Raw genomic sequence first — 26,028 nt, 5'->3', positions numbered from 1 at the left:
GGCCCTCTGTAGGTCTGGCGGTGAGGCCCCCAGTCCACCCAGGGAGCCCTGGAATTCTCCCTCAACAGCTCTGGGGCAGCAGCTGCCTGGGAGGTGCCATGCTGGGTGCAGGGCAGGGGAACGGGCTTGGCAAGGAAAGGTCCCTGGTCAGCGCAGGGGGGGCAGCAGGAGGATGGAACCGGACACCCACCCCAAGCCCTGTCTTGCTGGGGCAGAGGGGCTCATCCAGCCCCTCCCCCTGGGTGACTGCTCCCTGGTGCTCTTAGTGCCATCAGGGCCAAGCAGGGCAGAGACAGTCACTCCCTTTGCCCAGCTAAATGTTGGCACATGGAGCTGCGTAGCGGAGAGTCAGTCCCACCCCAGCGAGGCCAGGACAGGCGTGGGATTGGCGCCATCTCCTGCTGCACCTAAGCCCCAGCGTCAGCTGGAGAGATACCCAGGGCAACCTTTATCGTCTGCCTAGGCCTGGAGGGGGCAGCAGGGTCAGGAAGGGAAGGGAGCTGGGAAGGGGATGCTGAGGGGGGAAGGTTGGGGGGGGGGAGATGGGGATCAGGGCAGAGGGGAAGGGGGCTGGCAGTGGGTGTGTGGGGACCAAAAGGGGTGGGAATTTCTGGTTGCAAGGACTTGCGGTTGGATGGTGAGAAATGAAAATGTCCCCGTAAGGCGCCAGGCTGGTGCAGAGTTGGTGCCAGGCTGGTGCTGAATTGGTGCCAGCCCAATGCTGGTCCAGTGTCTGCCTGCTGCTTCCCAGGGCAGCCCCTCTGCCCTGCCTGTGCTATAACATTTGTGGGTTTTGCCCCCAGGTTAGAGCCAGCAGAGGCGAGCGGGGGCAGCGTCCCCAAGTCACCCAGCATGGAGCAGCAGACCATCTACCACGACATCTGGAGCCTGCGGGCCTCCCTGGAGCTGTGCACCTCGTCCGAGCAGAGCAACGACCAGGACTCCGTGCGCAGCAATGGGGGCGACAGCATCTGCTCAGCCGGGGGTGGCATCCCCGGCTTCCCCTCTTCCCTGGAGGAAGCTGAGGGCCTGGACGAGTGGCCGTGGGCCCGGCCCAGGCAGGAGAGCGCGGAAGCAGAGCCGGGCACACGCAAGCTGCTGCAGATGGACAGTGGCTACGCCTCCATTGAGGCGCCGAGCCGGGCGGGTGAGGACGGGCGTCCCAAGGACCAGACAGCCTCGGAGAAGCGCATCTGTTTCACCAGCGCCGGACGCAAGGGCACCATCTTCGAGAGCTTCGAGGGGCACGAGCCCGAGGAAGAGGAGGAAGAAGAGGGGGCAGTGGGGGAGCCGCTGCCCCACAGTCCCCTGGCCTGGTCCCCCTATGGGCAGATCTTCCTAGCCCGGGATGCGCTGCCCCGGCGGGACTACAGCATCGACGAGAAGACAGACGCCCTCTTCAACGCCTTCGTCCGTCACGACCCGCAGTTCGACGACTCGCCCCTGCGTGCCAAGCACCGCTCCCGCACCCACCTGCGCAAGCAGTGGCAGCGCTCCAAGCAGTACAGCGACCCCGGTGTGCACTACCCCCCTGCCTTGGAGCGCCACCGGACCCCGCTGCGCCGGGGAGACAGCCTCAACTACCCTTTGGACAGCCGCTACCATGGCACCCTGCCCCGCATCGTCAGCACCGAGGAGGTGGGCGAGGCCGGGGACGACTCTGCCGTGCCCGACGCCGATGCCAAGATCCAGGTGATAGAGGAGGAGCCATCCGAACTGGCTGGCGACCTCAAGCTGGCTTCTGATCCCTATGAAGAAGATTGCCCTGGCAATGGCCAGGGCCCAAACTGTGGCCTCCAGCCCCTAGGGGCTGAGCTGATGGACAAGATCATGGGGGGGCTCGAGGACAGGCTGTACGGGCACTTGAGAAAATCGAGAGAGAGTCCGGAGTGTCTGGTGGCCGTGGCCTCTCCCGACCACAGCCCTGTCTAGGGGGCGGGAGAGCAGACCTAGCTCACTCATCCACTGAGTCAGGCTTCAGGGCTTCAACCCCTTCCACAGTTGGCACTGCCATCACGTTCAGGGCATTTGAAGGGCGGCAGGGGGGTGTGGATCTGTCTGGACAGACGTGCCCCGTTCAAAGGGATGGGCTCCGCCTGGACGTTCCCGTCACCTTGGAACGGTCCAGGGTGGGGGGCAGGCTCAGCCCACCGTTTGAGTCTGGAGTGGGGGGTCTACTTGGATGTACCCACTGCATTCAAGGGCTTTGAGGGGTGCAGATCTGTACCTTGGAATGGTCCAGGGTGGGGGGCAGACTCAGCCCACCCTGTTTGAGTCTGGAGTCAGGGGTTTATTTGGATGTACCCACTGCATTCAAGGGCTTTGAGGGGCATAGATCCACCCAGATGTACCCACCACAGGGTCCAGGGGGGCACAGATACTCCCAGACCCACCTGCAACGTGGGTGGGTTCCAGGGGGCACAGATCCACCCACACACACCTGTCACAAGGGCGGGGTCCTGGGGGGGATCCCGGGTGAAGCAGCCCCTGCCCCCATGGAGGCCTGGCATCCAGAAGGGGTTGTTATGGAGGCGAGGAGTGTTTGCCAAAGCAGGCGACTCTTGCATGGCCAGGAGGTTGATTTTAAGGGACTTGTACTAATAACCCCCCAAACTCTTACCTCATGCCGTAGAGCTGTGTAGCACATGACACCCCCCCCAGTCCTGGGGCATGGCCCCCTCCCCTGCACACCCCACGCCCCCCACCCTCCTCTCTCTCTCTCTGATTTTTTACAAGCAATAATGTCTCTGTCCGGAATCGTCCTCGCAAAGAAAGGATCGGGGCTGGGATCCGCGGTGCTGGGAGTGGAGATGGGCCAAGCCCCCCCCCCCCCCCCGGAGCTGGCGGCCTCCCCCTTCCTTTTGATTTTGTCCACAGTGAAGGAGGAGGAGGGCAGCTCCAAAATTTCTCCCGGAGGGAGGCATTGCTGGCGGTAGCAATGCATTGGGGGGGGGAAGAGGGGGGACTGCACCAAAACCAGCGAGGAGTGAGGCTGAAGGAGCCTCGCTCCGCAGCTCTGCCCCTGGTCGCCCCAGACAGAGGGTAACCAGGGCCCCGGCTGGAATGAGTGTCTGCCCCAGGCTGTGGCCCCGGGGTCGGGAAGCGGGGAGAAGCTGAGGCTTCCAACCAGACAGGCCCTTCAGCAACTGCTGCTAGAAAAATCTCATTCTCCAGGTGCCAAATTGAGGGTGGGATGGACATGCACCCTGTGCCGGGGGGGGGGGGCAGGAGAGGGCCAGCTCCTGGGATGGACTGGAACTAGAGCCTATCCCAGGTATCACTGTTGCTGGGGGGGGGGGAAGGAGGGGGGGAAAATGCTTGCCCCCCATCCCCCAAAAAACTAACTGGCTCCTCCTTTCTCCTTCCCTACATTACTGGGCCCAAATGGGAGAAGGGTCTGGATCTAGCATACCTTGTGGGGTGGCAGCAAGATGGGGCAAAGGGGGAGTCAGAGCTCCTAACTCCCCTTATCCCCCCAGCAACCTTATACCTGGAAAGCCAACATCCCCCCCCCTCCTTGTTTTCCTCCCCAAACCTGGCTCCCTCCCATTCTCCCCCAAGGAGCAAAGCGATGGGCTTTATTTATTATTTATTGATTTTTATAGAACTGGATGGATTTGCTGCTCCAAGGGGGGCAGGATCAGCTTTTTATGGGGTTTTGTTCACGTATCAAAGGATGAGAAGCCAAAAGCTTTATTATCCAAAAGACTCGGTCAGCGCAGGTGAGGGGGAGGGGCAGGGTGTGGTGTGGAGGAGAAGACGCCAGCCACATTCGTATCTTCCCCCCATCTTAGTGCTCTCGTCACCCCTGTTCCTGGCTGTGCTTTGACATTTGCATGCGATCAAAGAGGCCGGGTTGTTCCTCTGCAGAGTCTGTCCAAAGCACTAACATGAAACCACAACTCTGCCTTTTTCAACCTATAAAGAAAGACCAAATGTCGAGAGTTGGCCCCGCTTTGTTATTGCCTAAGCTCCTTCCGTCAGCTCCCCCAACACAGCCAAGGCCAGCCCCCCATTAGGCCCATGCTCCAGGGGCCTCCCAGGCAGCAAGAGAGGCCCCAGGCGGGATCCCACAGCAGGGAGCTGGTGGCAGAGGCAGTTGAGCTAGGACTAAAGGGCCAGGCTTTGACAGCAAGGAGGGCGAGTATTGCTTGGGGCAACGTGCCCAGGGCTGGGGCCCCTGGAATTTTTCAAGGTGGAGGGTCCATTTGCTTTTGCTGTCGTTTACCCCAGTATCAAGTGGGGGCTGTTCTGATCTAGGCATGGCCCAGTGCCCTGGAGCGAAGGATGGCACAGCAACTCTGGCCCTTTAAACCCGACAGGAGGGCTCCTTCCAAAAGACCTATTTTAGCCCAACCTCAAGTTCCTGGGCCAGAAGCAGGGCCCCTGGAGAAGGCGTTCTGGCCTACGTGCCGGGGGTCAGCCCTCTCCAAGGAGCTGGCGACTGGTGAGCACCACAGCAGGAGATAGATAGGCAGTGGCAGGGCGTGCCCAGCACCAAACCCCTAGCACAGGCAGGGCAGCTGTTGACAGAAGCCGGAGGGTGGGGATGGGACTCAGCTGAGGCACCGGAAGCCTATATTCATCCATTGTGTGAACGAATAGAGAGTTCTCCTCCTGCAAGAGGATGGACTTGGACCCAGGCCACCAGCACCTGCAAAGAACACGGGGTACAAGGGACTATTTACTGTTCACTAGACCAGGGGTTCTCAAATTTCATTGCACCACAACTCCCTTCTTACAACAAAAATTACTGCACAACCCCATGATGGGAGACTAAAGCCTGAGCCCATCCAAGCCTCCCTGACAGGGCCAAAGGCCAGCCCTGGTGACCCCATGAAAACAGGATTGTGACCTACAGTTTGAGAACCGCTGCGCTAGACCCAGCAGCAGGCCCATCGTGCAAGGCGCAGGGTAGATGAGCAGGATTCCTGCGAAGAGCAGGAACAGGGAGGGCCAGGCCTGGCTGCTGCAGCAAAAGCTGATTTCAGGGACCAGCTGCCCCATCCCTTATATGGGGAGAGCCCTAGGCCCTCAAGGATTCAGCAGCACCACTGCCCCCTACAGCTGGCTCAGAGCAGCTTTGGCAGCAAGAGCAGCCGCAGGGCATTCCCCTAGGCTAGCAGCATCCAGGGGGGTGCATTCTACTTGAAGAGCTCAGGCTGAGCTGGGGGGCTCCACCTGCCGCAGCCACCCCAGCACAGACCGATTCTTAGGCTTGTGCTATGGGCTTTTCCCCCCAAGGAGGAAGCCGGAAAGGGGAGATTTGTCTCTACCCTGGCTCAGGCCTGGACAGTCACTGGCCTGACAGGAAGCAGAGAGGGCCTGAGAAGGGGCGGTGCCGGCTACACAAAGATAGGAGACACCATGTACATTTGGACAACAAGGAGTGCGGTGGCACCTTAAAGACTCTGAAGAAGTGAGGTTTTTACCCACAAAAGCTTATGCTCAAATAAATCTTAGTCTTTAAGGTGCCACCGGACTCCCTGTTGTTTTTGTGGATACAGACTAACATGGCTGCCACTGAGAAACTCCCTGCCTACCCGAGGAAACGGCAGGAGCCTTGATATCCAAGCTCTCCCTGTGCTAGCCCCTCGGACCTGCATCCTTCCCAGCGCTGGGAACAGAATTCAGGAGTCCCCACTCCTCCACTCTGAGATGAGGCTAGCACAGGGCCAGGACCTGTGAGCAATGGCCACCCCAGCCTATGCGGGCAGGACAGCTGTGTCTGCTGCCAGAGGCTGCCCGCAGCAGGACGACCAGGAGATCCACCTCGCAAGATTGGTTTATTTTCTTTAAAAAAAAAAAAAAAAAAAATTAAAAAAAGACGCAGCAGAGCACAGGCCAGTCCCCTCCCAAGCCCTCGGGCAGTGTGCAGTTCTTGGATGGTCTCACTACCTGGTTCTTTTCCTCGTCGGATTTATTTTAAACATATCACGATGTGTAGGAATCTCTAAATATACCGCAAATATAAACAAAAAAAAAAGGAAAAATAATACATAGATATATATAGATATATATCTATAGAACAGTAGTCTAAACCATAAAGTGCACAGCCATGGCTTTACACAATTCTACTCAGCGAGGGGGGGCAGGGGGTTGCCCCCACGCCCAGTGGGGGGAGACCTCCACCCAGGCTCTCCTGATCCCAAATTTAAAAAAAAAACAGGAGGTGGTGTCTCGATTGGCAAAGAGTCGATGCAGAGGAGGGGCTGGCTTGGGCGCAGCTGGAGAGAGATGGGGGGGGCGGTCAAAGCCCCTGCCAGCTTCGGAGGCCCAGCACCGCTGAGAGAGGGATTGGGAGGGGGAGGGGAGGGCGGTTCTGTTTTCCTCCAGGGTTTCTCTTTTTGGATTGCAAGCATAGTCCGCTACCGGGAGAGACTGAGATGGGGCGAGGATGACGGGACGTAGGCTGGCCCAGGCTCCAAGATAGGCTCTGGGGAAGAGAGGAGAGGAGACAAAACAATGTTAGAGGCGGATGGGGCATGGGCAGCAGGCTGGTAGCACATGCCTGATTTTCCCCCAGAGCAGCTCTGGCCTGGTTCCAAGCCTGGGGCGAACGCCACCACTGGGGATTGGAGACTCCGGCTGACTACAGCAGGGAGCACTATGGGGGTTACACACACACACCCAGGGGTAAAGTGCCAGGCTAAGTCGGGGCCACCCAGAGGCCTGGGCAGCAGGTGGGATCTCAGCCTAATGCTCTCCCATAACCCCGGGCAGGGCAGGTGAGAGAGGGAGGAAAGGGCTTCAGTGGGAATTCCCCACTTTGTCCAGCATGTCTTGGCATGAGCGAAACCCAGCTGTTAACACACAGGCACCACTGAGCCTCCAAGGGAACGTGGACACTGCAAAGAAAAACGGGTGGGGCTGAGTCTCCGGCTCAGGCCAGGTAGATGTCTGGGCTGAAAGCCGGTGAGGGGCCAGGATCCGAGAGTCCCACTGTCTACACTGCAGTTGTAATCCCGTAGCCCCTGCCTGAGCCAGCTGACCTGGGCTCTGATTTGGTGTGCAGTGCAGAGGTACCCCTAGAGACTCCTTCCAGAGGCCGGCTCTCACTAAGACTCCCCTCCAGCGCCAAGGGTAAGCCCCACACAGAGCCCCAGGGGGTAATCAGGAGACCACAGCTAGGGCAGCCCCCTCCAGGCCAGGGCAGGAGCCCCTGCCCCCAGCCCTAAAAAATATCCTGCACTTCCATCACACCTTTCAGCCATCAGTCTCTCCCAGCACTTCGAGGGGGTCAGTCTCACTAACTCCCCTGGGGACATTGAGGAACAGGAAGGGAAAGTGACATGCCCAGGGTCACCCAGCAGGCCAGTGGCCAAGTCAGGACTAGAACCCAGGCACCCTGACTCTGTGGCATTGTGGCTCTGGGCCTGTTCTATAAAACAGGGCTAGCGGGGTGTTCTACCGCACAGCGAGGGGATTAAATTGGGGAGAGGGCAGGAACTTATGACCCAGAATTCGGTTTTGTTAAAAGACTGTATGAACACCCCCTGTCCTGAGAAACGTCCCTGTTCAAACCAATCAGCGGAAGACTCCCTTCCACCCAGCCAGGACCTGCCCCCGCAGTGCCAGCCACGATCCTCCCCCAGCAGTGCCAGCCTTCAGGAGAACCAGAGCAAGGCAGGGAAGAAGCCTGACCGCATGGTTAAGGAGCCCTCGGTTCGATTCTGCCCCCAACTCTCCATGTGACCATGGGCACATCTCTGACCTCAGCTGTATAATGGGCATAATCAACCTTCCTTTCTCCCATTAGCTGCCTTGTCTATGGAGATCGTAGGCAGGGCAGGGCCGGGCCAGGGTCTGGCACCCTGGGAGCCCCCATCTCGGAGGGGGCACTTAGGCCCCCTTGCCCACAATTACACTGCTCTAGTCTCCTTCTCCAACATAAGCAGCAGGAAAACGAGTTCAAAAAGCTCCATTAAAGGCAAGGAACAGATGAGATTGGTTTGTTTTTGTTTAACGCTTCAAGGTGTAAACCGAAGGGGAAGGACAACAGCAGCCACACGGGAGTGTCCCTTTGATTAGCCCTGGGGAATTATGCTTTGAGATTTGACTGCAAGGCACTAACCAGGCTGAAGGGTCAATCCCCAGGAAGGGGTTGGAGGGAGGGAACAGCTCCAGCACCAGGAAGCTGGGCAGGAGAAGAGGAAAACCAGCTGAGGTTTCTCCCCACAGTGCTAATCCCCCCCCCCCCAGGTGACTCACTCCCAGCCATGAATTAAACATTAAAGTCACCACATGGGCCTCATACCTCAGCCTGCCAGCTGAAGGGAGAGGAACAGGCTTTTATTCCTGGCTTCCCCCCCCAAAAGCTGGTTGGGAGCCAGATACCAGCACTCTGGCCCCGTGGAGTGTGTGTGACGAGCGAGCGGGGACCAGGGATGAGTCAGCGCTGCCTGCGTTTGTGAATTGGAGCGGCAGTGACCTGCCGGAGGGGGTGGAGGGCAGGCAGGGCTCTGCGAGCGCCATAGCCAGGAAGCAAGAGCCATGTATGTCAGCTGGCTGAGATGGGCAGGGGATTGGCACGGCTGCTGGCCCACGGGCCCACCGCCTGGAATTTGGAGCTACGAACCCTGGTGCTAAAGCCGCTTTCCCAAAGAATTCATGCCGCGGCTGTTTTCAGGGGAGAACCAGCTCACCCATCTTATGCAAGTCCTGCCCCACTCCTGCCCCTGACCCCTTCAAACTGCCTCAAATCCTATTCAGGAGTGTGAGAGCATATGTTAATGGGAGCTGGCCCTGGGGTGGGGGCTTAGCATGGTGGGACCTTAACCTGAGCCCAGGGGGGAGGCATGGGGTGAATTTTGGGCTTATGCCAACGGCTCTGGCCTGGCATCTCAGCCGTAGGACAAGGCTCTGAAAAAAGGCTTCTTCTGACGCACCAACTCTGCCAAAGCGTCCCTGCGGAACAGAGGCAAGGCCATGGGGGGGGTGAGGGCTGGGGGTCAGCACGCAACACCCCACTCCCTCCCCACAGCCATAGTGAAGCAGCTGTAGCCCCTCTCGGCTCAGCCAGACATTGCTGTGGCACGTGCATTTGGCAAGGTTTCCAAAGGGCAGCTCGGTGCTCAAGGCCCATGGGAAGCCAAGGGGAGTTGGGGGCCACATGTCTGTGGTATTCTTCCCCGGTCCCCTTTGCAGCCAGTGGTGGGTCTGCAGAAAGCAGAGGATCCATCACCCACCTTGCCCGAGTAGAGGCGCAGCTGGGGGCTGGAGTCCTGAGTCAGGAGGACTCAGCTGGGCCCCCTTGCTACCAGCCACAGGGGGACTGACAACCTCTTCCTGGAAGGCAACAGGCAGACTCAGCCCATATGCCTGAGCTATGCAGGGCGTGGGGACAGTGGAGGTTCTCTGGAGGCAGACATGATGGGCCTTCCACTGCCCCCCAGGGTTTCTTGTGCCCCTCGGGCTGGGTGCAGCCAAATTGCCGCTCTGCGGTTGACTTCCATTCACCCTGCGTCTGCTAACCGCAGGCAGCTGAACTGGCCACTTCCTCAGGGAGCGGGGGGGGGGCGGGGGTGGCAGCGGCAGTTTGGGGGGTGTGCACACACATGGGTGGGTTCGGGTCACAGGAGCCTGCGAGGGCGTTGAGTCTGACCCACTGCCCCAGCCCAGGAGGTAGCAGATCAGGGAGGCTGGAGCAAAATGGAGGCACGTTCTCAGACCTGGTTCCATCACTGTGGTACCCGGGTGCCGACAGGGAGAGCGGAATGGCACCATCCCTGCCCCCCAAGGGCAACAGAGGCTGCCCTTCCCATTGGTTTCCAACAGCTGCGACCAGCCCTGCGAAGGGCAGAGACCCCAGCGCCCTGGGCTGTGGGACACAGCTGCAGTGGCGGGGCTGGGATGCCCCTGCGTGGGGTGCTGCTTCCCTCAGAGCTTGGCCACGGCAGATGGAGACACCTGCATGGAGGGGGCCCCCCACATCGTCAGGGGAGGAAGCAAAGCAGCCAGTTCCTTCCTCCCAACCAGGAGCTGCACTGCTTGTAACCCCCAGCAGGCTTGACCGTACTCAGATGGCTCCTCCCGCCCCTCCAGGGACAAGGGGGAGGCTGTGGGGGTTTGCCGGTCATGCCCCATTGCCTACGGGCGGTGCAGGCTGCGTACCTGCGAAGAGCACGCGCACATCGGGCTCACTGCTGCTTGCAGGTGGAGAGCTTGCGGATCTTGCTGCTGGCAGAGCAGGCCTTGCGCGAGGGGTTGGACGAGGCGCTCGCCCGCCTCTCCGCTTTCGATTTGGTGCTCAGCTGTCCTGGCTCTGTCCCATTCATGCACACCGGCTTGGGCAGCCCTTTGCCGCGGTTCTGGCCATTTGGTGCTGCCTCCTCGTCAGGCACCTGTCCTGGAAGGGAAGCAGGAACCAGGGTTAGGCAGGTGGGAGAGGGGACGGAGGCAGAGAGGCAGCATGCTCTGGTGGATTATAGTTGAACACTCGCTCTGCTATAGTTCAGGATGGGTGTGGCTTGCTAAGTACTCTAAGTCCATACGCTTACTGGGATTACTTGACATTTGCTGTTCCTCATGGGGACACAGGGTAGGGTTAGTGGCCCGAGTCATTAGAGCAAGGGATTCCCAAGACACAGCTGTTTGCAAAACTCACATTGTGTTCTCACTTTTTTTGCACACACCTGGAGCTCAACCGGTGCCTCTAACCCTCATAAGAACGGCCACAGTGGGTCAGCCCAAAGGTCCATCTAGCCCAGCATCCTGTCTTCTAACAGTGTACAATGCCAGGTGCCCCAGAGGGAATGAACAGGTAATCAAGTGATCCACGTGGGATTTCTTTGAGCCCAGTCCTGGTCCCCACTGCCCCCTTGGGGCAGGAACACTACAAACTTTCCCCTGAATAACTTCTGTAAGTTGGCACAGGTTGGCACAAGCTGAACCGAGGTGCTAAGAGAGAAATGCGTGTGTATAGCAAGGCTCAGGCTGTTACCAGCTGGAGGGGTTCCCGGCAGTCTGGTATCACTGAACCTGGATGGCACAGGGTGATCTGCTGCGGCTGCTGAACCTGGGTTATGCCCATTCCCTGCCCTCACCAGTGTTCACATGTTCCCAACATCCTGCAGCGGCTCCCTTCGGAAGCTCCGCGCTGAGAGCAGCATTTCGGAGTTAAGGACAGTCCCTTCCCTGTGTGTTACCTGGTGGGTCTGAGAGGAGCCGAACCCCACATCCCAGGAAAGTACGAGGCACAAGCAGGCAGCCATACCTTGCTGCAGGAGACAGGTGGGTTGATGCGCTGACAGCTCTTGCAGCGGGTTCCTTCATCTAAAGTGAGTGCCGCTAACAGGATATCTGGGACTCTGGGAGGGAAGCTGCTGGCTCCCCATCTGGAAAGGGGGCTGAGCAACCCAGATCAGGAGAGGGTCACAAGGGGAAAGCCAGTTTACACCAAGCAGCAGGAGAGACAGCACTAACTTGAAGCAGGAGCTATTTCAGTAAGGATGCAATTTACCCCCACGCAGAGGCCCCTGTGCCACTTATGACCCAAGGGGGTGGGGGGCTTGTGCTGGCCATTCTGCCTGGCAGTGAACTGCTGCCCAGCTGCCCTAGAGAACCCCATGCGCGGATCACCTCCCCCAGTGCTGAGCGACCCAGCGGCAGCTCAGAGGAGTGACTCAGCACTGCAGAGAAACCATTTCCAGTGGAATCAATTTCACAGCCTGGCTACATTCTGGCTCAGGTCACATGCGTTTGGCAGGGACCTGGGGGAGTGACGTTAAACGAGAACGGTAAACACCCCCCCAGCTCAGCAGGGTCCCAGGCACTGAGGGTGCACAATACATGCTGGCTTAGCCTGCCCTGCTGCTCATGCTACCCGCATCAGATGTAGGGCTCGGGAGGAGAGGAGTTGTCAGATTGCTCGTCTCTCCTCCCTCCCTGCCTCACCACCAGACCCATCCAAGGTAATTTCCATCTCGCAGGAACGTCACGCTCCAGGGCCCTTCAGTTATGACTCAGGGGCTTGAGTGGAAGAAAAGGCTATGAGATGATTATGTATAATTTTCTTTAAAAGGATGCGCAGATCCTTTCCCCACCAAGGCCGTGTCACGTCATCACTGTGCGTGTGCCAACCATCACCCCATCTCTGCCGAGCCCCCCGGTAGGGAGGAGAGTGACACATGGTGGTGGTGAATGTAGTTTCCTTAGGTGGAGGGAGTTTCAAGGGCCACCGGGTTCATCTGGAATGGCTTCGACTGTCTCCAACAGGGGGCGCTGCACCACAAACCCTAGTCACTGCATGCACGCCCCTTCCAGAAGGGGTGGCCCTGTCCTCGCCGGGCTATAGCTCCCTCCGAGGCTTCATGTCCCCTCATTGGGGCAGGCTGGACAGCTCGGGGATTTTACTACGCTGGGCACAGGGCACCCACCAGCAAAGCGTCAAAGCCCCAGAGAGAAGGGCTGCCCGAGGGCAGCACAGTGCATCCTGCCACACCTGGTCACGTTTCCAGCCTGTGCCAACCCCAGATTTCCCACAGGGCAGCGTATTACCTCACAGGCCTCTTGAGCAGATCGCCTCTACCCCCCCCCATCAGGTCCGCAAACCGCCCCCCACCCTCGGCCTCACTCTGATCTCCCCTGCCCGCCCCCCATTATTGCACGGGCTTTAACATGCATCCCAGTGCTCGGCATTTCAAAGCCTTGTGGCAGTTGGAAAAAAAGTCACTTAGAAAAGCTGGACATGCACAAGTCCATGGGGCCGGATCTAATGCATCCAAAGATGCTGAGGGAGTTGGCTGATGTGATTGTAGAGCCATTGGCCATTATCTTTGAAAACTCGTGGCGATTGCAAAAAGGCAAATATAGGGTCCATCTTTTGAAAAGGGAAGGAGAATCTGGGGAACTACAGACCGGTCAGCCTCACCTCAGTCCCTGGAAAAATCATGGAGCAGGTCTTCAAGGAAACCATTTTGAAGCACTTGGAGGAGAGAAAAGTGATCAGAAACAGTCAACCTGGATTCACCAAGGGCAAGTCATGATTGACCAACCTGATTGCCTTCTGTGAGAAGATAACTGGCTCTGTGGATATGGGGAAAGTGGGGGACGTGATATAGCTTGACTTTAGCAAAGCTTTTGATATGGTCTCCCACAGTATTCTTGCCAGCAAGTTAAAAGTAGTATGGGCTGGATGAATGGACTATAAGGTGGACAGAAAGTTGGATAGATTGTTGGGCTCAATGGGTAGTGATCAACGGCTCCATGTCTAGTTGGCAGCTGGTATCAAGCGGAGTGCCCCATGGGTCAGTCCTGGGGCTGGTTTTGTTCAACATCTTCATTTAAGATCTGGATGATGGGATGGATTGCACCCTCAGCAAGTTTGCGGATGACACTAAGCTGGTGGTGGGGGAGGCAGATATGCTGGAGGGTAGGGATAAGGTCCAGAGTGACCTAGACAAATTGGAGGATCGGGCTAAAAGAAATCTGATGAAGTTCAACAAGGACAAATGCAGAGTCCTGCACTTAGGATGGAAGAATCCCATCCACTGCTATAGGCTGGGAACCGACTAAGCGAAAGTTCTGCAGAAAAGGGCCTGGTGATTGCAGTGGATGAGAAGCTGGATATGAGTCTGCCGTGTGTCCTTGTTGCCAAGAAGGCTAACGGCATATTAAGCTGCAATAGTAGGAGCACTGACAGCAGATTGAGGAAAGTGATTTCCCCTCTCTATTTGGCACTGGTGAGGCCACATTTGGAGTATTGCATCCAGTTTTGGGCCCTCCACTCCAGGAAGGATGTGGACAAATTGGAGAGAGTCCCGCAGAGGGCAACAAAAATGATCAGGGGGCAGGGGCAAGTGACTTATGAGGTGTGGCTGAGGGAACTGGGCTTGTTTAGTCTGCAGAAGAGAAGAGTGAGGGAGAATTTGATAGCAACCTTCAACTACCTGAAAGGAGGTTCCAAAGAGGATGGATCTAGGCTGTTCCCAGTGGTACCAGATGACAGAACGAGGAGTCTCAAGTTGCAGTGGAGGAGGTCTAGGTTGGATATTAGGAAAAACTATTTCACTAGGAGGGTGGTGAAGCACTGTAATGCGTTACCTGGGGCGGTGGTGGAATCTCCATCCTTAGAAGTTTTTAAGGCCCGGCTTGACAAAGCCCTGGCTGGAATGATTTAGTTGGGGTTGGTCCTGCTTTGAGCAGGGCGTTGGACTAGAACCTCCTGAGGTCTCTTCCAGCCCATATCTTCTATGATCTCAGAGAATTAATTGGTAGCAATAAGCCATGAAGGGGGAGAGGGGATGCTTTACTCTAACACACACACACACACACACACACACACACACACACACACACACACACACACACACACACACACACACACACACACACACACACACACACACACACACACACACACACACACACACAGAGGATTCCAGTGAATTCTTTTCTTTCCCTTGAATGTGCATGCAGATTAGTCTAGCCAAATGACCACTGGCCTGCACACTGCCCTGTATCGCTCTCCCTGCCACGTAAGGGAACGCATCCAGCCTGCCTTCCCCCAACCCTGGCATTTGCCTTTCACCGTCACAGAATTGGGGCGGGGGGGGGTGCCCACATGGCAAGGGATGGCGGAACCCACACACAGGCTCTGACACAGGAGAGGGAATGTGATAGCATACAAAAGCATGCCATGATCCAAGAGCTGGAAGCACAAGCTAGCCAAATTCAGGCTAGAAATTAAGTGTATGTTAACGGTGGGGGTATTACTCCCGGAATATCTGACCTAGGAAACGTGGCAGATTCGCCATCCCTTGAAACCTTAAATCAAGATTGGATATTTCTTTCTAAGAGACACACTTTGAGCTCAACCCCGGGATATGGGGCTGAGGCAGGAATGACTGAGTGAAGGGTCCCCGGGCTCTGTTCGCTGGATACCAGACGAGAACAGCATCATGGCCGTATGGCTGTCAGAAGCAGGTTTAGCTCCTTGCTCTCAGAGCCATAATAGCAGTTGCCAGAGAGCGTGATGTGGAAACCATGGCCCATGGCACTAGAAGGGATGTAAAGCAGAGAGGGGCCCCAGTCCTGCAGTCACACTAGCATGCCCTCCAGGGGTGTGGACTAGCCCCTCTGTTTTCTCTGCAGAGGGAGCACAGAGTGGGTAACACCATTCAGAGAAAAATAGTTTTCGCTCTTCCTCCTGCTGCAGTTCATTAGCTTGATTTTTTTTAGAAAGACAAATACCCTAGAGCAGGGCCAGTAAGTCAGGAGGTCACAACCAATCTCCCTTTTCCTCATATAGTTGAATGGGGTGGAGGCTCCTGGCTAGATCTCGGCTACATGATGGGGGCGGGGGGGGGGGAAGAAGAGGAGGAGAGGAATGTCCTGCTATGAAAGACTGAGACCCACTGCTCTACAGCAGCCCATTTAATACTGAAGATTGGTGCTGTGGGGGGAGGAGATTTCCTAACCTCGGGGTGATTTCAGGACAAACATTTGCCCACTGCCTGTCTGAAGGGGTCCTTCCCGCACCAGTTTCACATCCAAGGCCATGGTCCCAATGCCCCGTCTTACCTGCTGGAGAACATCCCAGGCAGTTAGTTTTGTTTTGCATTCAGATTCTGTACTGGCTGTGGGATCCCTCTTTCAGGCCCAGGTTGACATTTTCAGGGGTAATTCACTAGTTTTGGGTGCCCAACTTGACAGTCATTGGGGTCCAGGGCTGGGACTCCAGCTATCAGTTCAGCATCCTGCGACAATCAAGCCCCAAAAGGTTCAGGGTGACCACCCAACCCAAGGTGCGAATTTTGGATCACATTGGTTTAAGCACCTTGCATACAAGCACACAGGGCAGACAGTGAAACCCAGCTGTCCCAGGCCATGGTCCAAAGCAGCACGCGATTCTGGGAGCCTCAGCCTGACACAAAGTGCTCGGCACCATCCTCTGGCAGATGAGGCCCCTTTATAAAGCTGTCATGGTGGGACCCCCAAAAAATCAGTAGGCTTGGCCCACCATGCCAGGCAGCGCATCACAGCCACACCTCCCCACTGAGAGAATTCAGGATTTTAACTCACTTCTCGCCAAACCCCAATTACATGGCTGCAGCACCTCAAATAACCCCGCTCAAAGCAGAGCTGAAAATTTAAAGCTCCCCTCTTCCCTGCTCATCTGAATGCGAGCCAAATCAATTAACGCTTCCAACTGGAAAAAAAAAATTAACTCATTCATCTGTCTTTTGTGCAATGGCTCCCTGCCCCCCAAAGGAGAATTCCAGAAAGCTTCTCTGGATTTTTTTTTTGGGGGGAGGGGAAGACACGAACATCCCACAAAGCTAATTTTATCTCCTTTCTCAATCACTGAGCGTCAGCAGTTCTCAATGAAATTAAAAATTTAACATGTGATGGAGTTCAGCATCTTTCCGCCCACACGGAAGCCTGTGACCCACTGTGTTGCGGCCATTAGAACAAGCATTATTCTGCCTTCCCATTATCAGCAAAGCGGCGGTACAAAAAAAGAGGGACAACAGCCATTGAGTGCGTGCGTGTTTGTCCTTGCCACCACTCAGGCTTGCCAATCATGCGGTCCAGCTCACAGACACAGAGCAGGTTCAAATGAATACACCTCTTTCGCAAAGTGCTTTCCAACCGACTGCACCCACAAATGCAAAGGACAGAAATACACTTTTGCAAACACTTGACACTTATTTTTAGACTCTCGTCTAGGCTTAGTTTTCCAGTCCCTTCCTGGATGTCAGGGAGTGAAAACAAAAACAAATACAGCAGCCATTTGCGTCTGCATGAACCTGAGGATTGCAGTTCAGGCTGAAGAGGGTTAACAATGGGGGATGGAAGATACAGGGCGCATCCCTTGTAACCTGAAGTTTTGAGACAAAGCCAGCAAGTAGGATCCCTAACCTCACTTAATGTCGCCCTTGGAGTTGAAAAAGGCAGACACCTCTGGAAGCGATGGTTTGTGACGTGCCAGACACCATAACGTGCTCTCTCCAGCAATTTCCTCCGAAGGGACATTTAACAGATATTGAGTGAGAGACACCATGTTTAAGGCTCTCTGCTGAGCAGCATAAATCTTTAAAGAACCCTTTAAAAATAAAGCACATTCTTAAAGCCCCTTCTTCCTCTGATAAATGTAAGATTTAATGAGGCCCATTCCCTCTTCCCCCAACAGAACTCCCACCCCCGCCTCTGAGTCACTTGTTCGCTCACTCTTTGCTGCCTGATGGAACCACAGCTCAATTGATCAGAGCCATTTGCAAGTTCTCTATTTTAATGGATTTTCACTCCGTTAGAAAGCGAAGGCTGGCAAAGCAGAGCAAGTTCACGAGGCTGGGAAGAGAAGATAATTTATTCTCTTTGCAAGCTGTCCCTTGATTTCGGAAACACCCCCCCCCCCCCCAAAGCCCAGCTTGCACTGATGCCTGTGTCCTCTCCCTCCTGCTCCCCAAACATCCATTCCCAGGGAAGGTTTCACTCACCAGAACTGCAATCTGCATGTTACAAGTTGACAGATGCCACGGCTGGAAGGGACCAATGTAATCATCTAGTCTGACCTCCTGTGTCTGACAAAGGCCACAGAACTTCCCCAAATAAGTCCTAGGGCAGATCATTTAGAAAAAACACCCAATCTTGATTTAAAAATTCTCAGTGATGGAGACCCTGGTGAACTGTTCCAATGGTTAAATTATTCACTGTTAAAAACGTACACCAAATATCCAACCCTTGAAAGCGGTTTCCCTGTACATGCAGTTTCACTGTATCCTAGTTCACTGGTACCATTATAACTGCCTTAATGGCTATCCCTATTTGAAGGGTCTTAGGGAACCCTGTGGACTGATCATCCCTCGGCGGGGCTGATCAGAAGCCATGGGATAAAGTGGGCAGCAGGTCTCTTTAGTCATGTACCCAAACTTGGATCAAACCAGCTTCTGGCAGGCTCACGGAGGCAGTCTGTATGTACTTTGCTTTATAACCTTTGTAGGTCACACATACACAGGATAAGCCAAGCCACAGCTCATTTGTTTGACTTAAGAAGGGGCTGTACCATATTAATCAGGAAGGAACTGTACCCTTTATTTCAGCAAAGGCATCTCTACAATAGATGAGCAGTCAGGGCTAAACAGTGATGGGACGTTTCGGGCAGTCGCTCACACAGCGCTTGCCTGCGCCACTATCTGATCACCACCGTACAACTGTTCTTTAGGTAACTGGGGTTCTAGGAACATCAACAGCCAAGTCTTAATACAACAAAATGTGTTACCACACTTGGGTAATTGCAATGTGTGCTGCTCTGTGCAGCTGCTATTAACCAGAGCGCTCTATCCCTTTGAAGACGTACAAAGCATGCAAGAGAACTCCAAACATCTTTCATTAATTTGCGTGTCAGCTTGCTGAGTGACAGCTCCTATTTGGGTTTAAATGCTGTTTGCATCAGAAGCACATAATAGTAGAGATGGCTGCTCCAGCTACAATCTTCTCTCGTTACAAAGCACCTGCCTGCCGAGGGCATAACATCTGCTGAGATGAGTGGATGAATGCTGCCGTTAGGATAGTGCTGCTGGAGGCTCAGCCCTGCCCAGGGCAGGGTGCTGCCCATGCAAGGTAAAGAGTGCGGAGCATGGGGACCACAGACCTGGCAGTCCCGAGTCCCTGTCGTGACGCCACTAAGCATACATCTACGCTTCTACCAGAGATGGAAAGCACACCTCCAGATTGATGTCTGCGCCCTAGATTGGATTGACCTAGCATGCTAAAAACAGAAGTACAGCCGCAGTAGCACAAGCAGAGGCTGGGGCTACTTGCACAAGTACCTAGGGGCCTGGGAGGGCTCGTCCTCTAGGTGGCTAACCCATCACGCTGCTCATGCCACAGGCTACACTTCTATTGTTAATGCACTAGCTCGACAAAGCTAGCACGCGTATGTCTGCTTGAGCTGAAAATTACACCTCCAGCGCCAGTGTGATTGTACCTGAAGGAACTCCTATCTAACAGCAGATGGGAAGCCTAGGAGGACAGGCAGAGCTAAGGGGCACATTAGCAGGGTGGCTGCACTTAAGATCGTGTCTCCACAGACACATTCTAGGCATGGGGCTTGAGGCTTATCACTTCTCAGTGCAGAGTCTATGCCTAGTGCTTGGCTTTACTTGCCCTGAACAGAGACAATCTTACGCGCCCTGCTGTGCGCCAAAGAAGGAACCACAGGACCATGACCTCTATTGCCTCTGTACATTAAAGGAACTCTGCAACACCTGTGTTACAACTCAGAGGTTCTGAAGGCTTGTGTGTGACCAGAACCAGCTTAAGGACCATCCCTGTGAACATGTTCACGTGTGATCGCTCTCTACAGCCGCACGCATACGCAGAGCTGTACCTTTTATAGCACTGAACTGTAAAGGAATGTAACAGCACAGAACAAACAAGAAATTCTTAAATATCTCAGCTGGGCCGACAACAGGGAGGGGAACCCAGAAACACTTCAGGGTTAGACAGTAAGAATTAGTCGGCCAGTGGGTACAGGCGGTATGGGGGTTGTACAGAAAGCAATCAAAGCAGCATAAGATGGAGCTGCCAGTCAGCAAGGGGCTTGGTCTCCCTTGATGGCAACAGATACCCAGATTAAGCAAATCTTTCAGTACTCAACTCCCGATAACCTTTGTTTAAAAAAAAAGCTTCTGTATTAAAAACAAGACTCAAAATAGATAACTGTAGTGTTTCACTGTAGCAACCTATCGACAGAACTAAGAGGGAGCAAGTCTGGCAGGTTAGAGTATGCATCAGTCACAGGAAGTGCCATTGGGACTTCAATGCTGGTTCTCTCTCAGGTCACCTGCACTCTGAGACCGTAGAGCTAATCTTTGTTGAACAAAAGGAGCAGACTCCCTCATGGAACAGATATATGGCTTTTTTTAAAGTAATGGTGCCCTATTACTGGTGGGAAAGACCCTGCTGGGGTGCAGAGAAGTCCGGAGGAGATTCTAAGCCAACACTATAGTTCAAGCAGAAAACGCAACTATCTGTTCTCTCTGGTAGCTGTAGCAAACTAGGCTAAACTTCGAATTCCTCTTCAATGTTCCCGTCCACTGGCAGCTCAGCTTCCTCTCCAACTGGCTCGGCAAGATGTCCCTTCTGCTCTGCTTTGTTCTCTCTAAGCCCTGCCTCAGCTTCCTCCTCTGAACCTGGGGAATGCACAGGAAAGCAACAGAACGTGGTTAGAAAAAGAAACGCTTATTCTCTACACTGGACCCTGGGCAATGATGACACAAGGAGCTTGGCACCGTGGGCCCTTCACTGGGCTGTCAGAGGTGCTAAGTACAACAGATCCATCAGGGAGAAGCAGCGCTAATTTAGGGAATAAATTCATACGATTCAACTTCTCTGTTGAGGAGGAAGAGAGCTGGGTGGGAAGAGGGGAAAGTGGGGGCTCTAATTCCCACCATTCACTGTTCTAGTCCTCCAAGGGCTGCCACAGGAGCGTGTGGCCCCGTCAGACACAGACAGGAGTTATGGGGGAAGGAAATATTGGACAAGAATTTCAAACATGGCTGCCTCGAGTCAGACTCCTGTTGGAGCTGTTGGGTGCTGGGCGTGTCTCAAAAAAATCAGGTTCCTCAGGTAGGTGTCTAAATATGGCTATAGCCAGCTTTAGGCTCCCAGGTTTGAAAGCACTGACTGCAGCCTCATAAGGCCCCACAGAGAAACAGAGAAGGCACCAATCGAGTCCCTGTCCCAGGTCCTGGACAGTACAGGAAATATTCTGGCAAATTCTCTTCTCTCCTCCCCACCGCGCCTGCTGTTAGAAAGGCTCTAGAGATGGGGCAGTTTCAGGAGCTTAACAGGTTTTTACATGGAACTGAAGGAGCCTCCCTGAGGAAGCCCTGGCATAGTGAATGGTCACCTTCCTAGACCATAAACATTAGTCAATGGTACTGGTGGAGAGAGGACAGAAGGAGAGAATGCAGCCTTCACATTAATCAGAACTTCCCAAGGTGTTGAGAGCTCTGCAGATTGCCCAGCTGGTATTAGTACATAAGTCCTTATTAGAAACCTGAGCTATTGGGAATGGCCGATTGTCACAGAGGAACCACCACTTGGAAAATTTCACTCTGATGGAACTCCCTTAGTCTTGGAAAGCCAGGCTCCTCCACCCTGCCGAAGTACATGTCCATTTGGCTGGATATTTGCATGGACATTCCCCTGGGAGGATTTTACAAGGAGCTAAGATTCTGCTGGCTTAGCTCACTTTGATCACTTGCCAGGGCAGCAGCAAAGAAAGGAAAATCCTGTGTAGGTAGTTGCCTGAGAGGTCAGCCCAGGGTTGGGTTATTACTCCAAGCCTTTAAATGCATAGGCCACTCAAAGCTAAAAGCTGCCCAGGTTACCTTCATGGCGCTCAGGGATGAGTTCCCGGATCACATGCAGTCAGGAAGTACCCACAGTTTAATTAGGCAGCAAAGGCACGGATTGTCCTAGGCCTAGCTTCTGCATTGAGGACACTGATCTCACCTTTTTTCATATCCTACTCAGAGGTGACGTGGGAGAGGGCGCATGTGAAGTTATGGGTGCCCCCCCCCCACACCGATTCGCTTGTTGGCTTGTACTGAGCATGCTCAGTAACACTGCTGAAGCCGGCTGCCCTCACTCTGTCCCCCCACTATTGGCAGGCACAGGTCACTCTGGCCCAACTGAAGTCCACATGAATTTGGCTCAGTCTGGCAATCCTACACCCCAGGAGCTGGAAGTCTTCCCAACAGCAGAGATGACCTATCCTCAGACACTTAGGATCACCTTATCGTAGAGGAAGTCATCTCCTGTACAGGCATTAACCGTAGCATCTCCTTGCAAAGTGACTATCAGACCATCCATACCCGGATGAAGCAGAATGAAGACAAGGGAGCAACTGACACATTTATGGTATGTAGTTTGTAATCTATTAAGCAGGTAAAGTAGGAGCAAGGAGATTGAGCAACTAATTTGATGGCTGCTGGTAAGAATGAAAGTGATCAAGCCAAGTCTTTGTACTGTGCCCTCCCAGTGCCTTGGCCTGTTGGCTCTCCATATACCCTTCATTTCTCTTTCTCCAGCCAAGTTCCAGGATTTACATGCACCCAGACATTGAAATTTCCAAAGCCAACTGGGGTATTCAGCTACACAATTCCCCTGATCAACGGGAGTTGCATGGTTAAATTCTATCTGGCTCTGAAGATCTCAAGCTGTTTACTGATTTTTAGAATTAGGGATTTTTTCCTGTAAGGCAATTCTGTAACTATAGACAGTTTCAGAGACTGGGGCAGGGGAATATAAGCCTCAACAAAACTGAAAGTTAAGCATAACTCTCTGAATATCCCCTTCCCCCACAAATACGCTATCTGCTATGAATACAGAGTCATTATACCGGGCTTCAGAATAACTTTGAGATGGCCTTGTAAAATTGGCTGTGGAATGAAGCACGCGGAACAATAAAATCCATCAGGTAGAGGCTATTACTGGATGCAATGAAGGAAATTGGCATGTGGGTAGCACACAGGAAAGGGTATCCTATTTAAGAAATAAAGGACTGATACATCTGGAGCATCGTGGCTGGCTCAAAGATCGTGCATCTTTTAAAAATCAATAGGCTTCTCAGCTATTGAAAGCATTTGGCCATTCAAACCATGTTTTCTCCAGAAGGTTTTAAAATTGTGCTTAAATGTTACTTTCCCCGCCCCCCCCATCCCATCACCTTCTTCTTGCTTACCTGGTACTGTGAAGTCCTGAGTGTAGATGATATCATCTTCAATGTCATACAAGTCATCATCCTCTTCCTCATTGTAGCCATGGAGATCTTCCAGATAAGGCACAACTGTCATACTCCTCCACCTGTCCTTTGTCTCTGGGCTGGGAGGTATGGGGACCAGAACCTCTGCCTGAGTGTGTTTCTTACGAAACCAGCTGCAAAAGTCCAAGGGACAGGTTTTCATCATGGCCTCCCTTTCAACAGGAAGCCCTGAGAGTCTGAGATGCCCCCTACCAATCCTAGCAGAGCTATGCTGTTTTTTTTTAATTAATGGAAAACATCTTGCACTGGTTTTTGCCCTTGTAGGCTTCACCACAGCACATAGTCTGGAGAGGCCAGTGGCAAAAATGGTGAATCCTGGGGCCTCTTGTTTCTGTAGCAGAAAAGAAAGTACCAGGTGAGAGTGCCACTCCTGAGGGCATCCAGGCCACTGAGCTAAGGAGAACCTCTGATGGATCTACAAAACCATCTCTAGCATTATTGCAGCAATGGCTATACACAGCTAGATACACATGACCATGACAAATTCCCACAATAGGATGGCTCAGGGGACCAGAATAGCTCACCGATTCCAACCTGGCCTGAATGAACATGGAGAATGAATTACCGTCACCACATATATACAGGGGGTTCCTCAACAGCAGGGTTGGCAGTGAGCAGTGTGAGGGAAGCCAGCACTTACTGGTGCTCTGAGCTGTACCTGATCTGCAGACAGGAGATTTTTGTCTGTAGTGATGAGAATCAAGCACTTTCTCCCAGCTTTAGAGAGTCATAAAATAGCATAACAGGAAGAAAAGGGAATCTTGACCCCAGTCTCCCCCTTCATGGCAATATACAGTGGGATCATGGCAAAGTCACTTAATATTTTACCCTTCCACCTCACCTCATTGGAATTCTACCACCATTTAATCCATCACCCATAGCGCTGTTCTAACTTGCCATCTGCCCAGAGAGGAATCTCAGCACCAAATGCCATTATTAATCAGATCAAGAGTTTAACAGTCTTGCATTACATCAATATCTCAGGAGCCAGATGGGTGGCCTTTCCCCACTTTTCACTGCCCTATAATAGACGTGCTTCTGTACAGCTCTCAGGGCTGTGCATTAGAGTTAAAAAAAAAAAAAAAAAACCATTTCCTAGAAGTACCATTGGAGTCCCTGTACACCTAATCTACAGTCCAGAGTAATCCAATGCACTTGGGTTCTCGGCTACATTCCAAATACCATTTGCCTATAACAATTCATGGAGTCTTCAGCATGCAGGTTTCTCTGACATGCCTTACCCAGCCTTCACACATTCAGCTGTCTGTAACAAGTGCCTGTTCCCCAATCATGCACCCTGATGACTCCACCAACCTGAAGGACCAATGCCTATGGATTAAGCATTCTGAAGGTCAGGCTTTGGTCATCCATTTGCTTCTTCCCACATCCTATGTGAATCACACTGCTGGGCGGCTTCAAATCTGGCATGCAGAGCAGCATGTCCTCCCATTTCAACAGGCAATTCTGTGGGCTCTGCCCGGGAGGATTATCCCACACACACAGGAAGTGACAGCAGCATTCAAAGCATTCTCTCTTAAGGAGTGTCTGGTGTAAAGCAACTGGGTCCCCAGATGGGCTGCTATCCCAGCATTAAATATTAACCCCCTGCTTTTGTGCCATCAGTTGAACAGTAATTAATCCATGAAAGCCAATCCTTTCCAGCACTAGCTTGGTAAAGACAATGATGCTGTTTATTGGGGCTGCCTGGGAATACCAGGGAGGTGCCCCTCGCTTGCTGGGAAAGGACACCTTAATTTGTCATTGTAAGCAGATCTGGTCTAATGAGGCTCTAGGATTTCTCCTCCAGCCTATTAGCTTCATTTTAGGGCTCCTGAAAGGTGCTGCTTGAAGTCAGACCATGTTCTCTACCCACAGAACAGGTATAGAAAGCGCAGCACTAGCCTTCCTCCCCCCTATGCTACACCCCATTTTCCACCAATGTGCCTCAGACCTGACCTGGAGGGTCCATGAGTTCTCCCTTTATCACCCATTCAGTGCTCTGGCCTTTTTGCTGAGACTGCTGCCCCAAGTAGTACCAGGTGCAACATGAATGCTTAGATACTTGGTCGCATATGTAGACATTAGAAACAGGTTTTGGCTACTACCAACCTGAGACAGATTTGAACTGTTTACCAAAGCAGATGGGAGAGATCCGGAATGGGCTCTTGGGAACATACGCCATTCTGGTTTGTTTTAAATCCCCCCCCCCCACCGAATTAAGTTGGGACACAGGTCTCCTCCACAACACAAATGCAATCATGATTGTGTTAAAGACTTAAGCTGTTAGATAGTAAGCCTAAAAATATGATGTTAGTAAACCCTGTCCAGTGAAAACAAGCAGTTAATTACATTTTCACACACGTGTCTCATTCTACTGGGACGGACCAATCAGTATTCAAAGGAGGAGCAAACCTTATTCAAAACCCAGCTTTGCAAGCATGGTTGAAAATAAAGCTATGAAGCACCCTGAAAGGGAAATAGATTCAAGTTTTAATATGATCTGTCTAGAAAGATTCTCCCCCATTCATGAAAAAGGTGTTTGATCTTTTTGCACCTAAGAATGTGCTGTCACTTTAAACTGAGAAGATGACATTTGATATGTATGTACCACGACTTCTTAGCCAATGGTAGAATCATTTCCTACTCCCTTTTTTTTGGGTAGGTGGACAAGGCGGACAAGCAGTTATATTGGAGACAGTAGAAATTGCCTCTTTGAAGTGTCTGGTGCACTGGTTCAGCATTTTAAGTAATTCACACTGGCAGCTTTTCCTGCCAAGAGTTTGAAGATGGTTCTCAGCGGAGAAATGGCAGATGTGGGGTTTCACAGATGGGCACTAAAGGGAGCAGCACTCCACTGCAGGAAGTACGAGCTCCATGACCTCTAAACAGCGCTTCGTTTGCCGGCTCCATGTAGTTCTGAAACAGCAGCACCCTGAGGGGTATTGGAGACCAGCACTGGCAGCTTGGAAAAACACCCTATGCTGCAGCTGCATTGTGGGAAAGATGAGTCAGGAGGACCAAATGCTGCCAAAGAGGCTGAAGGAGAATTCTTGGTGATCGTGGATGGGAGAAGCCCAGGATTTGTCAATATGGAATTCTAGATTATGACTAAAACTAGAGAGGAATGTGGAAGAGATGCTCATGTATGGGAAATAAAGGCTCCAAGATCTCACAAGGGCCTGGGAAACCCACTCTTCTTGTGAGCTTTCAGACCTCTTGCACGGTAGGAAGATTGTCTCCAGATTTCCAGT

At 53.3% G+C, this 26,028-nt stretch overlaps 2 protein-coding genes across 9 annotated transcripts in view; one reads left to right on the top strand and one right to left on the bottom strand.

Moving 5' to 3' along the window:
* The window catches only part of LOC119848490 (CACN subunit beta associated regulatory protein), a 31,404-nt gene extending 27,464 nt beyond the window's left edge, over positions 1–3,940 (top strand). For all 4 annotated transcript variants that reach the window (XM_043502421.1, XM_038384429.1, XM_038384430.2 and 1 more), the window contains one exon: positions 804–3,940. In XM_043502421.1, coding sequence (XP_043358356.1) covers positions 804–1,932 — 1,129 coding nt within the window. In that variant the 3' untranslated portion in view covers positions 1,933–3,940. The remainder of the gene's footprint in view (positions 1–803) is intronic.
* Positions 3,941–5,767: 1,827 nt separating this feature from the next.
* The window catches only part of STK11 (serine/threonine kinase 11), a 79,389-nt gene continuing 59,128 nt past the window's right edge, over positions 5,768–26,028 (bottom strand). For 2 of the 5 annotated variants that reach the window (XM_043502423.1, XM_038384432.2), the window contains 3 exons: positions 22,697–22,890; positions 10,114–10,348; positions 5,768–6,436 (listed from right to left, as the gene is read on the bottom strand). In XM_043502423.1, the coding sequence (XP_043358358.1) occupies positions 10,140–10,348; positions 22,697–22,890 (403 nt within the window). In that variant the 3' untranslated portion in view covers positions 5,768–6,436; positions 10,114–10,139. Of the gene's footprint in view, positions 6,437–7,969; positions 8,908–10,113; positions 10,349–17,441; positions 17,560–17,603; positions 20,139–22,696; positions 22,891–26,028 lie in introns of those variants that run through there. The other 3 variants (XM_043502422.1, XR_005290271.2, XM_038384433.2) reach the window with 3 other exon arrangements.

Source organism: Dermochelys coriacea, chromosome 25 (genome assembly GCF_009764565.3).
Source record: "Dermochelys coriacea isolate rDerCor1 chromosome 25, rDerCor1.pri.v4, whole genome shotgun sequence".
Taxonomy (NCBI): domain Eukaryota; kingdom Metazoa; phylum Chordata; order Testudines; family Dermochelyidae; genus Dermochelys; species Dermochelys coriacea.
Note: the sequence above shows the minus strand (reverse complement) of the source record. Positions and strands in the feature narration are given on the sequence as shown.